This window comes from Vanellus vanellus (assembly GCF_965231255.1).
Source record: "Vanellus vanellus genome assembly, chromosome: 2".
NCBI classification, from domain to species: domain Eukaryota; kingdom Metazoa; phylum Chordata; class Aves; order Charadriiformes; family Charadriidae; genus Vanellus; species Vanellus vanellus.
Genome location: NC_138906.1, coordinates 30,896,228 through 30,914,412, shown reverse-complemented (window position 1 = coordinate 30,914,412; position 18,185 = coordinate 30,896,228). Strand labels below are relative to the sequence as shown.

The 18,185-nt window shown below is 37.6% G+C and overlaps 1 protein-coding gene across 5 annotated transcripts in view; it reads right to left on the bottom strand.

The window, feature by feature from the left end:
- PHF14 (PHD finger protein 14) overlaps positions 1-18,185 on the bottom strand; it is a gene marked incomplete at its 5' end in the record, with an annotated part of 172,270 nt that overhangs the window by 21,467 nt on the left and 132,618 nt on the right. For 3 of the 5 annotated variants that reach the window (XM_082499538.1, XM_082499540.1, XM_082499537.1), the window contains one exon: positions 11,731-11,844. The exons of 1 other annotated variant lie outside the window; for it this stretch is intronic. In XM_082499538.1, coding sequence (XP_082355664.1) covers positions 11,731-11,844 — 114 coding nt within the window. Of the gene's footprint in view, positions 1-9,990; positions 10,074-11,730; positions 11,845-18,185 lie in introns of all 5 variants that reach the window. One more of the 5 variants, XM_082499539.1, reaches the window with a different exon arrangement.

Below are 18,185 nucleotides of genomic sequence, written 5' to 3'. Positions count from 1 at the left end.
AGTGAAATATAAACATAGACATTAATTTAGCAGGAAAAAAAAAAACAAAACCACACCACATATGCAACATTGTATCTGAAAAGTTTTAATTTTTGACACCACTTCTTGGTTTACATCACTCCACCCAGACACTGGCAGGTTAACTTTTGGCATAAAGAAATAAGGAGCTGCGCTGGGTAGCAACCGAGGTTTATGTAGCCCAGTTTCTTGTCGCCTTCGATGGCCCCAGGCAGACACCCAGGGAAGACTGCAAGACGCAGGCAAGAACAAATCAAATTTATCCCTATTGGTTTCCCAAATTAAATGCTATTACTAAATATAATAACCTTTGAGATAAGGAAATTTCACCTGAAATACTTAGTATCACAGGAGGAATTTAGAAAACTTAAGGCTTTAGGCACAGTAATATTATTTTAAACACCTCTATAAATTCTTCCACCTTTCGACCTCAGATAAAATAATTCAAATAAAAGCTTATTTTTGAATTTTCTCTAAGCGTTCAGTGTTTCTAGATGAGAACTTGAGGAGGGGATGGAGGGATGAAATGTAGCCTCCATGGCATAAGGAGAGATTTTGCAGGGTGTCACGCTTGCAGCGAAGAAGGAAGTTCTACCTGCTCGGTCTTTCTTACAGGAACTGAGCTGGGGTTTGGAAGTTTGTAAGTTTTTATGTGCCTCCCCTTTTTGAATAACTTGGTGCCTCTACAAACACTGAAAGCTTCCTCAAGTAACAACATGACTTCAAAACTGGGTTATTTTTACTCTGCTGCTTATCAGGCAACAATATGAACAATGGTGACTTTTGGATTATCTACAGGCTCTGAATGACACTGCATCATTTTTGCCTCTATCCCCATTTCACATACCACCCTTGAAACTATAAAGAGGCTGTTAAAACAAGAAACATTTTTCAGAAACAAACATCTGAAATTTTGCAGAGCATGCACACACACAAATTATATTCTATGGGTGACTCCATTTTTAAATGCTGACTTACTGAGATCTTTCTCCCAGAGCTAACTATATAAATAAAGACTGTCAGAAAATACGAATAAGCATCTAAAATGCAGAAAAAGTTCTCTGCTCCTTTATGTTCTCTTTCTTCACGCTTCCTACTTTTTCATACCTTATCTTCCATTTTGAGCATTATACCTCCCAGATTCAGAGCTACATTAGAACAAATATGCCCTTATTCTTGACTTTGTGTTTAATTTTCTACACTCCTCTAAGAAGGTATTTTCTAAAGACCTGTCTTTATCCCCCTAAACTATGGATATTTATCTTCATAATACCCAACCTGTGTGACCAATATTGGATTAATTGAGTTTACTTATCGTGAGTGCCTACATGCACAAAGTCTACTGAAAATTTGGAGAAAACTGGAGTCCAGTACAATCAAAGATTTGGAAAACATACAGGGAACAATTCTAGTCTCGTTCAATCGTACAGATTAAAGACAACTTCCTACACTGACTGCTCATTTTTGAATTTCAGTTGTAAACTGGTTCTAACCCCAAGTTAGAACATACTACTAAAATTTACTCTGTTTTTGGAGAGATGATGCTCAGGGTAGACTCCTAGATTTGAACACGGTTGCCTCTATTTTGTTGAATCCTAACCAGTCTTCCAACAAGCAAGGTGTGGTTACGCCTCTGTGCACTAAAAGTCTGAAAAGATTTCTTCTGATAAGGATCACAAAGAAAAAGTCACAAGGCTGCGAGCACACCTATACCTCTTTCTGTGCCTGTGGTTCTTCATTCCAAATCACAGTCTAAATTTTGTGTAACTGATCACCTGTCTGAAGACCTTACAAGTAGTAATTGATCCTAATTTGCAGAAAGAAGAGCAGGTTTTTCATTAGTTACAACATTGAGCAGCTCTTAATTTTAGTCAATCTCCCAAACAACCCAAATACGACAAGCCTACTCTTGTGGGGTAAACTGAGAGGAGAGCTGTAAAATGAGGAAAAAGTGCTCCTTTTGAATGGATAAATACAGAGGAACTGGTCAATACTTTAAAGCCAGAAATACTGACGGGTATTTTGCGGGTTGTTCTCATTTAATTTTTCTAGAGCACTGAAATCACAATGCAGTCTCATTGTCAGTCCTGGACCATTTAACTGCAAGCTGCCACTGAAGAGGGAGGTCGTGGTCCATGGCTCCACCTCCCATGGATGTCACTCCATGGTCTACCAGATCAGCCCACCCACCCACCTCACTCATCTTCTGCACCAGCAGGTGGGCTGGTCATCTTTCTCAGTGAACACTGGCACAATCTATGGAGGTTTAGACAAATAATTTTAGCCAGCTAAGCAGCAGGCGTATCTCTGCCTCTTTTGTGTATACGGAGAATACAGAATAATACCAAACCTCCTTATGAGAGTGCACAAAAGTATCTTTATTGAACAGAAGGTGTGTGCTAATTTCCTGTGCTGACGTCAATCAATTTAAACAAGAATTTTACCACCGTAAACCACATCGGGACTGGATAATGGATAACTAACTTCCCAAAGATACTATTCCTCATCATAGTCCAAGTGTCTCTGAATTTAATTGTATTTTCAGTAATATCTTCTCAGTTTCTAACTAAAGAAAGCCCATAACTGTAGTGTAGAACACATAGTTCTGGGTATTTCAGGTAATCTAGAGGTTTTGGGAGACTAAGATAGCTGAGTAGCCACTTTCAGAAAATAAAAAATTAATTATAGGAAAACTGTTCACTTAAGAAGGATTTAGCAGGTCAATGAGGGCTATCAAAAATAATGGTGTGTGTTAATCTACATCACAGTCTTCAGAAAATACATACTTGGCGTTAACATAAATTTAATTTACTGTTAATTAGGGTAGATTAATGTATATATGACTCACAAAAATACACATTAATGGCAGAAAGAGCAATTCTAATAAATAACACATCACTGATCCTACTGAGCTAAAATATTTAGGTAATACGAACTCTTCAATGTCTAAATATTCTGCTCAACAGTGAGAGAAATTTACAGAAACAGTACTTTGATGAAGCAGCATTGCAGCACTATTGGGATTACACAGCAGTTCAGAGACAACCCTGAAACAACCGCGTAGGGAAAAATCTATACAACCTACGTTATTTATGACTACTGACTGACCATTGCTTATCTTCACTCCCTTAAAGATGACATTGAAAGTTTCAACTTTGCTCAAGCTTCATTATCCGAAATCTAGACTATAACAACTTAAAAGGGTTCTGATGATATTTCCAACCTGTCATATTTAAATAAAACAGAAAATTCCTGACGTTATATATCACCTAGGAAAAGGATCATTGCTTTGTTCACATAGTGCATGTGAAATCTAATATTTACACTGCATACAATGACCAGGGAACATATTTGCTTAATTTTTCATTCAAATATTACAGACAAGAGAGAATATAACAAATCCCTCAGAAAAGAAAGAAAAAAGAATGCTAAGAGCATGTACATAACACCGAAGAGTTACCTTTACTTTCCTCCAGGAAAGAATTTCTGTTGTGTATCACATGTGCCACACAGCAAACGACAACAGTAGCTTCCATGACATCGTACCGTGCCACGGCATGAACACCTCAAAACAGTGCAGTCACAGCTGACCAGACAGCGCACACAGGTACACTGAAGTCCACTGACATCAGTACAGCTATCAAAATATACAGCAGATGGGAAACGGCCTTCAACTTGTGCAACTTGCTGCTATTTTCCCCCCTAAAGCTTGCTTAATTCTAATTTTCTATTCCATTTTCCACTCTCTTCCTCTAGCCAAAAAAAAAAAAAAAAAAAAAAAAAAAAAAGATTTAAAGCATGTTGTTTAAGCTGAAATCAAAGCTCTTCTTTCTTCTTAGACTATAGCTGGTTGTTTAATGCTCTATAACACTTTAAAGTGGCCAATTATAACAACATGTGCATTTGAAACTGAATTTATAAAAATTAAACCTATATTTTTTCATGGGCAAGGTGTTAAAGAAAAACAATATGTCTTATTAAATATACAGTAGCTGTAATTTAATTGTTTCTTCTGATCCTATCCATTTTAAAGAATGTTTCAGATTTTTTTTTTAAATAAAAAAGAACCTAGTATAATTCAAGGAAAGATATATTTTTTTTCTCTTTGAAGGAATGAATTCCCAACTTATCTGTATTCAGAATATGAATAGAAATTTGTACACAAGTGATTCTAAATGCCACTGGCTTCCCGTTTCCAATGCTGCTATTTTTCCAGAGAACGTATCCACAGATCAATGACCTTTTCATGTGATCTGGAAATGCCAAAGAATAATACCGCAGGGAAAATAATGTCTTCACTTGAGTTAAAATAATAATTTTTACAAAAGAAAGAAAGCATGAAAACCTAAAATCATTGAGGATGCCATCCAGAAAGCTTGTATATCTGGGGAAAAAAATTAGTAGAGAACTAATAAGAGTCCAGACAAATTCATTTCAAACTAAAGCCATGGTAAAATCAACGCATCTCACAGACTAATAAACTGCTCATTTGGCAGCACGTACTGTTTTGCTGTTTTTCTCTTACTTTTTATTAAGTATGGCTACTTGGAATTGATGATCTCCAGGGTCCACATCAGTGCACGTCAAGATTGATGACTGTGCCCCAGACGTTGGGAGTCATGCCGAGGGTCTGTCCACGCACCGGATCTGTGCTGTAACCCCAAATGTTTTCCTGCAGCGAACTTGCAGGCACTCCCGACAACAGAAATACAGCTGACAGAAGAAATTCCAGAAGCATCTCCTCTCCTCTCCATCACTACTTGAGACATTCTTACGCTGATGTGTGAGTGTGCACTTTTGAAGGGGTAGTGCTTGCTGCCCTGTGCTGTCTGTCCCCTCTTCACTCCCCCAAAAGAGAGCGCGATATCAGATTGTAAGGCTTACCTAACTTGTACAGTGTGCTTTTCTCTGTACTCCATGTGTAGACAGTGGTGTCAATTTCTGAATTGAATTATTTGGGTATTGGGAAAAAAAAACCCACAACAGTCATTTTCTAAATTTCTAGCACGCTTTTTTTATAGCTTTTCGAAATATGGCTAAATGTCAGGCAATAAGAGAGAATACTGCAGGGATTCTTTGCTTTTGACATTTTTAATTGCCTCCGCTTTGGTTATTACACAATAGATATTTTCGTCATCTAAATATAATGTATCTTTGTAAAATCCTTTAAAATATGATTTCAAACCAATGAATGCCATTTTCTATTTGCCTTTAATTTCCTCTCAATAGTAAGTTCATCAGAGTGTAACAATTAATTAACTTAATTAAGCTAACTTAATTATGTTCTTTCATAGGTCAATATGTAGAGCTACTCAGATTAATAGCAGAGCTTGTAAAGTTAATCTTCTTGTATAATGCAAATGATGCCAAGTCATGTATTAAATACCTTCCTGAGTAACAGATGATATAGGACTGAATGTACTTTAAAGAAGGGCAGAGACTGTGAAAAGGTTAAATAAAGAAAAATGTCTTGGATTTGTGGAAATTTTAAACAGACCTAATTCATTTTTTAAATTAATAATGTTCTTCTAAGAGGAGCCCTCATTCCATAAGGCCATTTACAGCTTAAATATACATAAATAAATTTTGCCTTCAGAAGCAGAACTGCATGACAGCATTTTCCAGCCATCTTGCGACCTTTATGTTTTGTTATTAAGAAGATTACATAAAAAAAAGCCATGTGAAGAGATCAGAGGGAAAATATGAATTCCTAACTCCAGAGCATTTCCATGCCTACTGTACTTCCCAGTTTATTTTACAGAGGAATCACTTCAGTAGTCAAAGGTATTATGTTCTCTTCTCTGTTCATTATTAATTCGCTTTTAACACAGTTAGACTCTACGGCTTTTTAGGCGGGTGGCTTAGCACTTTTGTTATGAAATATTAATGGGAACTACAGTAATCATAATAATTACTTGTAGGAGCATAAAAAGTAAAAACAAACAAATCTCTTGAGCGCCAAACGCTCTGAATCGGTGACTCAACTCCTCTGTTTTGATAATTGAGACTGATGGTTGGAACCCACTCTCTGACACAAGGAGCTGGATTATGGGCCAAATCACCAAATTTCAGCCGGGTAACCAAATTTCAGTCTTCTCTACAATGAATCTGACTTGGGTCCAGAAAATACTCTAAATGCATAGCAATTCTAGATCTGTAAGCCGTTGCAACTCTTCGCTGCCACTCAAAGAAAACAAAGAGGAGGGGTGCAATACATATTCTGTAAGGTGCTTTGAACAGGAGTGTAAAGGAAAAGGCTCCGAAAGTGTGAAAACCATCACTGCTCAGGAGTTCTAAAACCAGAATAAAGTACTAATGAATGCACCGGAGGGATCGATCCTATGTCTGCTCGGGGATGGATGACACACATGACCCAGTACGTTTTCTTCGCTTTGTTAAAGTATGCCATGTAGAGTTTGTGGTGCACAAAACCACCCCAATCTCAGTGTAGCAGCAGGTTCAGAGTACCAATCAACCTCTTGGCCAGAATCACAGTCCTACAACTTCTGATACGAAGGGGGATTATTTCTCTGTGATACAGAATAACTAGTAAATCATCACGTGATTTTTCATCAGAAAACAGTCTGCTAGGGCCACACAGCATGGAAATTTCCAATGACTTTTCTAAGCAGGAAAGCTTTTCAGTAGTTAAACAAAAAAATTTAGCGTTCAAGAGTAAATATACAGCCCAACCCACTCTAGGTGGGTAACTGTATTGTTTTTTTCCATTAACAGTACGTCAGGAAGAACAACATATTTATAGCAACAACAGTATGACACAATTCTTCTGTTAAATGGGTTCAAGCTATCAGCTACACAGAACAGAGAGAAAATAGTGTTATGCCTATGAAGTTTAGAAAAGAACGCACAGCCTTTTCACAAGCACAAGCATAAAACCTTTGCATTTGTACATATACATTTATAAATGTATATTTTCTCCAATGTTTCCTTGTATTCTCTAAGAGTGCAAATCATCTTTCTGCTCCTTGCCAGAGCTTATTCTACGTGATGATTGAGTTATTTTCTCAAATGAAAGATGGAAATCCAGTTGTTTAACAGTCTTCTAATAATAGCAGATGGGGAAAATATCACACCGGCATTATTACAAGCTTTGCCATGGAATTACTTTTTATTCAATTCTTTCAGAACATGTTACATCATACCTTGTTTAAAAAGCCAACACCTCAGTCTAATAAAATAGCATGAGGATGGATTGGACGCTCTGCTGAAATTTATAGCTTTGGGTTTTAAAAAAAAAATCTCTTTTCTTACTAACTTGAAGAGGCAATGGGACTTGTTGGGAAAGGTTTTATCCAGAGATCAAGGAAGAAAGACAACTCAAGAACAAAAGATAGTATCAGCTGCCAATCGTGTTCATAAAAATTAAGAAACGTTCCCTTTCCTCATATATAAATGATGCAGACAGTTCCCCCAGATTTTCCAAGAATAATACAATGATTTTAACACTGAATTCTATAACCCTTTTAAGTTGCCTGTACCATACTTATGACTAATGGCAGATGACTTAAGTGTGGGACACATCTTTTCCTATAAAGCAAAACGCTATACCTCAGCTGTGCATTAGTAATGGAAAAAAGTCTGTGCTCTATCCAGATAAACTGCAAGCACTGAATGTCTAATAGTTCAGAAACAGATTAATGGGTACCTGTCTTAATCCTTCTTTAGTTGAGAATCACAACGCTTTGCACAGCTTTCATAGTTTTAATACAGCACTCAGAAAGCACCACAGATACATAAGCTGTTCAAGTTCATACGCTACCACCATGTCATTAATATTTTACCCTAACATGCTCCGGAACATATACGCGTGATTTTTTGTGAGGGAAAGCAGGGGGTTGGATGGTGGTTGAATTCATTTTTTTATCCGAGAGAGAGAACGACACATCTGTATCGGTGCTGCTTTGGCAATGCAGCCATTCAGAAAGAAGAGCTCTGTTAGCCTCTAGGCTTACACTATTAAAACATGATTAATTGATTTGCCACAGGATGGGCAAAGGAAATTAATACACCTAACTCATGTATTTCTATTTTACTCCGAATTAAAGAAGAGGGTAAGCCTCTTACAAGACTCAGGTTTAAGGGAAATGTCAAAACTAGTCTCCTCTTACTTAGATAACCAACCACTGACACCACCACTCCTCACACGTTGAAGTGCTGCTTATGAGAAATGGTATCAAGATACCGCACACCCGTCCTGCTCTTCAGCCACTACGTGAAAAAGGGAAAGCAAAATTACTTTAACAACAAACCTTCACTTTCTTCAACATCACTGTACACTCGTCTAAACAACTATATATTTACTAAATAATACTGCAACTGCAAGATGCACAATGGAAGTGATCACAAAAAAAGAGTAAGGGTCATGAAATCTAATTCATCAGCCTTTCGATTTTATCAAATGACTACACTGTTATTCAAACAAGTGCATTCGTATATGTAAAACATTTCAAAAGCTCTGAATCTTAAGTAAGCAACACGTCCAGAGAATTTTCTTTCATTAATTCATGTTAAAGAAGGCAAAGAATGTGTGATATCAGAGATATAATTCAATGTATTGACTCAGGGCATACTAGCGGTAGTGCAGTTTTGAATTTTGAAATGGTTGCGGGGACAAAATTCCTATTTCAAGCATTACTGTTGGAGGGCAACCACCAAAACAATACAACTTACTATAACAGTCTACAAAAACCAGTCTCATTCTACAGTTTCCTAAGAAACTGTTAAGAAGGTCTAATGAAATGACACTGAAGCTAGGATGGCACACATTTGTCCCTTTTCAAATGCATCGAATTTTTCTTTATATTCCACTTTTCAATTCCCATTCTTAAAAAAAAGACAATAAATATATACAATATTAACACATCAATCACACAGGAAATTTCCTTATTTCAGTATGGATACTAATTAAATCGCTCAAGCATTCAAATCTATACAACTTAAATTTTATTGAGGACTGCACAGCTTTTGAAAACACAGAATAAGTTGTCATCCTAACTTTAAACACAGTTTTGTTACTTTGTAACCCAAAGTGTTTCTGCATCTGAAATACACTGATGAATACATGCTCTCTCCTGAATCCTTCACAGGTACCCAAATCTAAACACCCGACATGCTAATTATTTCTGCAGTGGCTTTTGTCATATGCCACATAGCTGGACACTGTTCCTTCCGCATGCTGAGTTAAATCTGACTTTAGAGCACGAAAAGAGGCTGGGAAGAAGGGAGGAAATAAGAGGAGCAGATGCCATATCCCGCCCTCCTGTTGAGTAGAACTCAAAAATCCACCCATCGTTTCTACAAGGAGGAACGAGTGGACGTGCAAAAGCAAAGCCTCATCTGAGTGATCAAATGACATCCCACAAAGTTAAAACTAATGACACAAATAACAGAGTGTTAGATTCAGACTGGCCTATCTAAGCGGAAAACAAATTGTAAGCAGGAAAAAACTATGGTTTATACAAATTCATAGGATTTTCCTTACTTTCTCCTACTAGAAATTGTTCTCTCCTCACATTTGCAAGTCCGAGACTCTTTTTGAACATAACTTTCCACATGCTTCTCAAGCCTCCTCCACCTTCCTAAAATCCTTAGTCTGTTAGCCATTTTGCCTTCTTTAAACTTTTCTTCTATTTCTTTTTTCCACGGCTGCATTTGAGCTTTTCCTTAACAACTGCCTTCTCAGCAATACTGATGGGTCGAATTCAGATGAGACAAATTATTATACAAATAATGCATCAGTTAGCAGCTGTAGTTAATTCCAAATATTAACTCATTAAGCAGATACTGAAAGAATATAAGGGAGTGACGTACCAGGAGACTTCAAATAAAATGAGAAATAAAAAAGGGATTAGTTGAAATAAAGCTCTGCAAACACTTTTTTTGGTTTTGTTTTGTCAAAGACCTGTTTTTTAGGGTGCAATCCACAAATGTCTGTTCACCGTGCTGACTTACCCATGCGTAACTTAGATGGGCTGTTTCATGGTGGGTTCTGAATTTGGAAACTCAGCGTACTGGTGCTCCCCTCTCAAGGTTCCCTGCAAATCCAACCACAAAACTCCTTCTGACTCACCTCTCTCTGTTTTTATATAAGCTGCAGTAAATACGATTAGGAAAAGTCTCGTTCCCTTATAAAACACATATAATACTTTGTGACCTCAAATTCAGTAAAACAGCTTCAACACAAACTATTACTGAAATACTTAGTAAAATTAAAAAGGTATATTTCCATCCTTCAGTTCTCTGAAGTTTTTCCTCTCCCCCAGAGTTTCGCTGTTTTTATTCCACATAAGCAAAACCTGTATACCCATCTTCCGCTCAGTCACCTTTTACTCACTCACCGTGTTTCGCTTCTCTTCCTGCAGCACTTTTCCTCTATTTTTAAGTATCATCATCTGTGATAACAATTTTAATTTCTCCAGTGGAGTAAGATAAGCGGGCGAAGCTGAGACTTAAAAGGCAGAAGCCATTTCCCTCCATAGACTAGACGTCCCTTTGCTAGTCAAGAATACATACAAACTTATTGCTAAAAGCTCATATTACTCTATGCTCAGGATTGGTAATATGTGATAACCTGACTTTCTATCTTAGACGACGTGGTGATACTCCAAAATAAGTGAAGTACCTATTTGGTCTTAATCCAGAAGACACTCTTAAGAACTCTTCTGGCCCTGTACTGCGGACTTCCCTCTTCTTCAGACAAAGTGACAAGACTATCAGGGGAAAGGAGAAATTCAAGAAGGTATTTGATAATTATCTAAAGGCTGCACTATGAACTAAGAAATTGCACTGTATGTCCTATGGCTAGTATTGCATACCTGCCTTTACCGGGAAGATTACAATCAAATGAAATCTGAGAAAAAAGCAGGAAAGACTAGTCTTTGTATTACCTGGTACGTGGAATATCTTTAATAATAATAACAATAACTAAACTGTTTGAGGAAGCCAAGATTAATAATGTTAAGGCTACTCTAAATGAAGGACGTCCTTCTCACAGGAAGGGTTAATTTAAGAATAATAAGGGTTCTCTGAAGGATGATTGCCATCCTCAAATGAAGTTCTGAATTCTGCAGAAAACCTCTCCTCCAGCTACGGTGTACTGTGACAACTATGTGTCGCAAGGACAGAAAAAAAACCCCGGTCACTGGCTACTTTACCAAACTACCTTAAAAGCCGGCACCTTTTCTTGTAACAACAGGCAGTATGGACTTATGATCACACTACATCATTAGCACCTAGTATCGGTTTTTGGAAAACAAGGGCACAAAAAAGGCACAATATTAGTGAGGGTCTTTCCTTTGCACAACCCAGCAGTTACAACAAAAGCTTTACATCTACCTATATACCTATGTACAGATTCTACTTCTGACTTTTTAGTGTCATAAAGCTTAATTTGCCAGAATCTAACGGGACTCCTGTTACTGTTCTGGTGTAAAAGGCAGGAACAAGAAAAAAATATTTTCCCAATCACTGATATTAAGAAACAGTATTAAGAAGGCAGCAGATGGAATACGCTCGGCTTATAGGTACTGAAATTTACCCTGGTCTTGCACGTTGGCGGTATGGGAGGATCAGACTGAGCTTTAGCTTTAAAAAGTCTCTGCTATGAGTAAAACAACACTAGGCATGAAAAACAGGCAAACGTGTATCCCCCAACAGTTCATCTCGGAAAAGAATAGACACAGAATGTCCTACCTCTTCTGGACGTTTCTGTGCCACCGATACAAGCTCTTCAGAGCTACTTCTTGAGGTAGAGGGTACCACGTTACCTGGGGCCTCTGAGACCACCTCATTTGACGGCTCGGAGTCCTGAGGGCAACAGAGACAAATAGATCCCTCAGCAGCGTGTTGACGTGGCACGCCAAGAAAATGAGACTTTTCAGAGGAACTGCGCTCTAAGCACAGACAGAGAAATGAAAAAATACTCGAGGTCTCAAACTCTACTCTTTTTACCCTGGGCAACTTCTTTTACTCCAGAGGCAAAAACATCTGTCATATATTTTTCTCTCAAAACGGTAATATTTTCTTCACAAGAGCATTATAAGTATTATTCAGTAGCTATACAGCATTTCGGAATTGCAAAGTTCTGAATACGCATGCTTGTTTTGCCCATACCTACCCCTGCTCCTGAACTGCAAGGAAGGGAATATTGCATTTCATCCCCTTACGGAAGATGGAGGTTTCTGCAAAACAGCTGGGACCAGGCTAGAATAATCCCCCCCACAAACGTATTTTACCAACCACTGCAAACCAATATAGCACACAACCCAGTAAAGTGAGAAAAGTTAGTAAAGATGGCTGTCTATTAGTAAGTTTAACACTACAGACAAATAAATAAAATAAAAATTCTTAAGTAGTTTACATTGTTTTCCAAACTACCTTGATTTTGCAATGCAACATGACCAGATCAGTCAAAACAAAAAACACTTTAATACCTTCACTGCTTCACACAGTGGTTTTGATAACTGCACAGACTGAGATATTTTACCACTGAGAAAAAAATCCATTAATCAGTACTATCTCTACTGTGCTTGTTGTAATGTTCATTACACAAGATATTTTAGATGTCATCACTTAGCAAGCGGAATACCTGCTTTTGATATATCGCTTTCTCTCTACAGTCATTAATTGCAAGGAAATCAAGATTATACTTTTGGAAACTGCAAGCTGCAAACCTCATTATTAAGTTTTTCAACATAACAACCTCTAAAAAGTAAATTAAAATCTCATAATGATAATATTCAGCGTTTGCAGTTTAGCCCAACGTATGTTTGACTGTTGGAAGGGGATAAAGCGAACGTTGTGGCCCAACAACCATTAATGAATCACACAGAGAAACACAGGTAAGACCAGATATTGTAAAAGAATTAATACATGGAGGGGGTTGCTAGTGGCTAGAAAGTTGGAAAAGTCTCTTTGGGTCTGGAGGGGGAATACCCTAATATGTCTTTTTCATACACCTTTTCAGGTGAATCCCTTTAAAATAGCTTCTGAGCGTAAATATTTCAAATAAAGCTTTTGATGCCTTTCTCATTGCACCACCTCCCTGTGACTTAGAAAAAGGATATTCTGGCCAATTCTGTGGCTTACCACCTTAAGTTCAAGGTTCGGTATGAGGAAGACATTTTAGGAGAAATGAGCTTTCAGCGAAGACTAAAGGATGCCATCAATTAAAATGTTAACAATGACATCCGACTGCCATTGCACTGAAGTGTTTTATGGGCATAAGCACGGGATCTGTGGGACAAAAGGAGAAAATGAGATACCTTGGTAAAGCTACTATCCCAAATAGTAGTTCCTCAAAAGAGTATCAACACCATGGCTAAACACAGTGAACTACAAGGAGAAACATCTCTAGCATTCTCATAATAGAAGTCCGATTTTCCTCTACCGACTGTATGAAAGTCCCACGTTCTATATGCCATCAAACTAAGCTTTGCATCGTGTCCATGCTGACAGCTCGCTGCTTTCCCTAGCAGATCTGGACCTGCACAGGCAAACATCCTCTCTCTCAAAGGCGGCCTCAGTTTGGTTCCCAGGAAACTATGACGATGAGACCATCTCTTCTTGTTGACCCAATTAGCCATGAACTGGCTCTGAGCACCGAACAGTACGGTTTTGTTTTCTCCTCGCGAACTGGAAAGTTAAAGCATCGCCATGCAATTTATCAGCTCAATATGTTTCCAGAAGCTCTTCTGCGCAACTTACAAAAACAAAAGTAACAACCACATCTGCTGGAAGAAAATTATGTGCTTGTCTGAATTCTTTGGTTCAGTGATTTCTCTCCTCGCATTGTGCCTGTCTTTTCTGCCTGAACAAACTTCCATTACCTGTGGCCAGATAATGGTAGCAACACTTTTTTTGTTTCCTATGATTTTTGAAAGAAATAAACGACGGTTTTCAAAAATGGTCTAAGCAACTGCAATTTGGCAAATGTACATTTCTGTTCCATTCCTCTTGCCTCAACAGGACCAGCATGTCATAAATCCTCTTCCCCTAACAAGTCTCAAATACCTTCTTTCCAAGCAGCTTGGCCATCCTTCTCAATAGTTTTCTTAAGAACCAGCTAATACAATACTTCCATTTTTAAGGAGATGGATGGAAAATAAATTTACTTTATTATTCAGAAACTAAGCCGAGAAATGTGTCTCCCTTTCCAATTACACTGGCTTTATTATTTCTTTTCACACTGCTGTCACTTCTCAGGAAGACTGTATGGAGCCTGAACATAGGTAAGAAAGGCAAACTATGTTGTTCTGAACTAGTTTGGCAACGTATGAAGTACCGCTATCGGAAATAAACATGTTCAGTAAGTGGACTGAGATCCTGTCATGTAGGGTACAACAAGAAAAATGCTGCAAGGGGCAAGTGAGAACTTTCATGAAGCTGCTTCTCAGTGTGTTATGAGTACACGGTCGAGTGAGCAATAGCTCTGGTAACAAATCCTGCTACCTTGACTTGTACTCAGCAAATAAAACAACCTGAAAAAGTATTAGCATTGTTTTCTTTTGTAAAGAACAGTAAAAATCTGCACCTCTAACCTAAGCCAATGTTTTTATTGAAAGTGTTAAAAGGATAAATGTATTTCAGAAATAATTAAAATTAGTTTCTTGTTCTTCCTGATTTATTTATATCGTAACATCCGAGACTGACTTTGCAAAATGTCACTTCTTTCTTTGTTTAAGGCCTTGTATGATGAAAACCATGTCAATGGCACTTCTCATTGATCTGTAAGCCTCAACTGTAGCAGTGATGGACATGACTGTTCATGGACATATAACCTACCCGGTCAGTGATTTGGTAGACGTCGTCTCTAGTGTTTAAGTCCCTCCCACTTCATTAAAACATTACTATATTTTTCAACTTAAATATGAAAGCTCACATACCTGCATTTGCACGCTCAAGACATAGCTTTCTAATGGATCACTATATTTAATTATATTAATTAATAAATTACGCACTATTAAGCAGTACTTCCGGTTTCCGGAAAATACAGAAATTCTTTATCAAAATATAAGCACATCATAAAAAAAATAAATTCAGAATGCTCAGTAATTACATTTTTCCTGCACAAAGCTGATTTTGCTCAAAGCTCCTCAGAACATCAACCTTCTCCTCGGACTTACAAAACCTTGAAGAAGAAACATGAAATGTGTTGACATTCTACTATGTTTATGCAAGAAAGACAGCTCTGCTTTGAACTATGTCTGTTTTCATGTGACCTAAATGTTCAAGCAGTTTAAGATACCATGACAGCATTGGCTTGAATCAATCACAGTTCTGGAAAAAAAAAAAAAAAAAAAAAAGAAAAGAAAAGAAAAAAAAGTATTTGAATTACATGTTGACACAAATACGTAACACACCAGATATTCTAGTCCTGGGATGAAACTTGCTTGCTAGTCTTGGCAGCGCAGCGAACACTAAAATGTAGCTGGTTAAATTCTCAGTCTTGGGACATTCAGCATTTTATATTTTTTTTTAAATTCAGGTCAGCAGAGATCAAAGGTGACAATGACTGGTAGGAGATGAGAAATCAAAGGTGCAAGGTGCATCCAACTGTAGCACCTCCCTCAATGCATTCGGTTCTTTTGTTCCCTTCATCCAATTTGGCATATTTGCTATTTGCATCTATTGCAACAGAAGCAAAAACTGTTCTTTTAGTTTTGTCCTTCGCTGTGCAGAAGTATCGCTGATACAGTATGCTGAAAAATCAATAGTGCATGCAAAAGAGATGTGGATTTCATTTGTGAGCTACACAGAAGTGATAGATTTCACAGGAAAATATTTACATTTTATGCTATGCTGATGTTGTGGCTTAATTTGAGGACTTGACTAACTTTATTTTTTGTCTTTTAAAACCCAGACCGCTAAAAACAAGATCAATACACATACACAGATATGTATTGTGTATGCAAATATGATACAGATACGTATATACAGATGTGTATATTAATAGGGGATGCTATGGTAACAAAATACAGTAATTGTTTACCAGTCCATGTTACTGTCAGCACAGATGTTGACTCATACATAACAGAAACTCTACACAGCTTCCGATTTTGAAGAAAATATATGAAAATATAAAAAAGATATGCATAAAATAGTTTGCTAGAAGCATATGAAGTTGCATTTGAAACAAAATGATGGAAAAATGGTGTCTTACCGTGGTCTTTATACCAGTCAAGCATCTGTTATTTTTTCTGCCATTGTTACTTTAGACCAAAACAAAACTAAAAAGAATCAAAACAAATTAACCTACAAACCCACAAACCCTTTATAGATGATTTCAAGCTGACAGGTTTGAATAGATTATGTTAACTCTGTATCAGCTTTCATGTATCATCCTTTACTTTGGTCCAGTTGAAAATTACACAAGTCATAAATTAGCTTTAAACAAGTTTTGAATCAGCCTGGAACTAGTTTTCAAATTAAAGAGCCGTCAGTATATTACATGGCAGTGTCATTTTATTACCCCAATCAATTCTTTGTGGCCTGAGGTAGAAAGAAAATGGATGCTGTCTTCATTTGCAAAGGGTTTATCTCTCACACCAGGCTCTGAAAACACGACTGCAGTAATGAATTGGAAGCCAAAGTTACTAACAAAGACTTCCAACAGTAACAAAGTAGAAATATCTGTCCCCCTTTAGACTCACGAAAAGAGAATAAAAAAAAAAAAAAAAAAAGCAAAAAAAAAAGCTCTTTCTGAAACACGAAGCCACCTTCTTAAGGCTGAAGGGCTACAGGAAGAAATTAGCACACTTTTACTGGAGTGCCAAAGTGCTTGTAGCCTCACAGGGTATCATTTGCAGTGCCGCGCAGGAAAAGCCTTCGTGGGTCAGACCGAAGGCGCCTCTCCAGCCCAGACCCCAGCACATCCCTCCATCGGCTGACTGATGCTCCCACCCGTCCTCGTGCCCTCTTACACCCCAGGGGCACACTTCGAAAGCATTTACAACATCTTAGCCAGAATTTGGCAAAACCTGGTGAAGACGAGATACCCGTAGTTCTCCACAGTTCACAGGTGGCCAAAGTAAGTCCCCAGGAGAAATGTAGAGTTTACCTCAATCTACTTACACGTGAGATACTTACACTTTGCCGTTCCTAGGATTTTACCCCGCGTTACTTCAAGAGGTAAGAACATGGGCTTTAACTTTTAAGTCATGCTCCACAGTTGTTCAGTTTCCCTTCCTCTTTCTATTCTGCCTTTGTCACTCTCCTCACGCTGATTTTATTTAACATCTGACAACCTCCTCTCTTCCCCTGCCCCCTCCAAAGACAGGAAATCACAACTGCAACCTTTAACGTACACGTGCTAAACTCCTACGCTGCCAGGCACAGAGGCAATGCCGTTCTGCTGTCCTTGGCTATTTTTTCTCTCTCTTGAGAAGGCGATGACAACTTCTATGTTTATACACTGTTCACACAACAGGGTCTCATTCTTGGCTGACTCTGAAACTACCTCGGTTCAGGTAATAAACCTTAACCTAGCTCTAAAACCTCTGCCTTCTTTTAAAGACAGAAACAAAAGAAAAATCTCTGTTTTCCAAATATAGAAACTTAATTACATTCTTTAGCCTCATGGTATTTTTTTGTCTTCAAATACACTGTGTAAGATGAAGGAACTAATAAAGTTAGAAGAAGCTTCCAATAAATACCCATCTGTTTCAATTTATTATCCCTCTATCTTTCAGTAAACTACAGCACTGACAAAGCAAGCTTGCATCTTTGAAATCTACCTGCATTTCCAAGTGTCAAAGGGTGAATTCCCACTTTTAAGGTTGTTTTAAAATAAGGATGCTAATATTTTACTGGAAGTGTTTGAATAAAGGATGAAAGAAAACAGGGTTACGCGTTTTCTCTGGATGCCTTCTTCAAATTGAAAAAAAAAAAATTACATATATTTAAAGTTAGAAAGTGCACTCTCAAAATAACATTTTTCATATTTATTCTTCCAACTTTATCACATGCAAATAGAAACAGCAAACAGGAGGACATTTTGCTATTTGAAGGTATTATAATTCACTGACCTCTGGAACCTGAATTAGTTTCCCCTTTCTAACTCACATATTTTCTACACTCCCATTGCTCATCCTGCCTCTCTTTGGACTGAATTCTCCACCTTTCAAATCAAACTCTCCCTTTTACTTTCT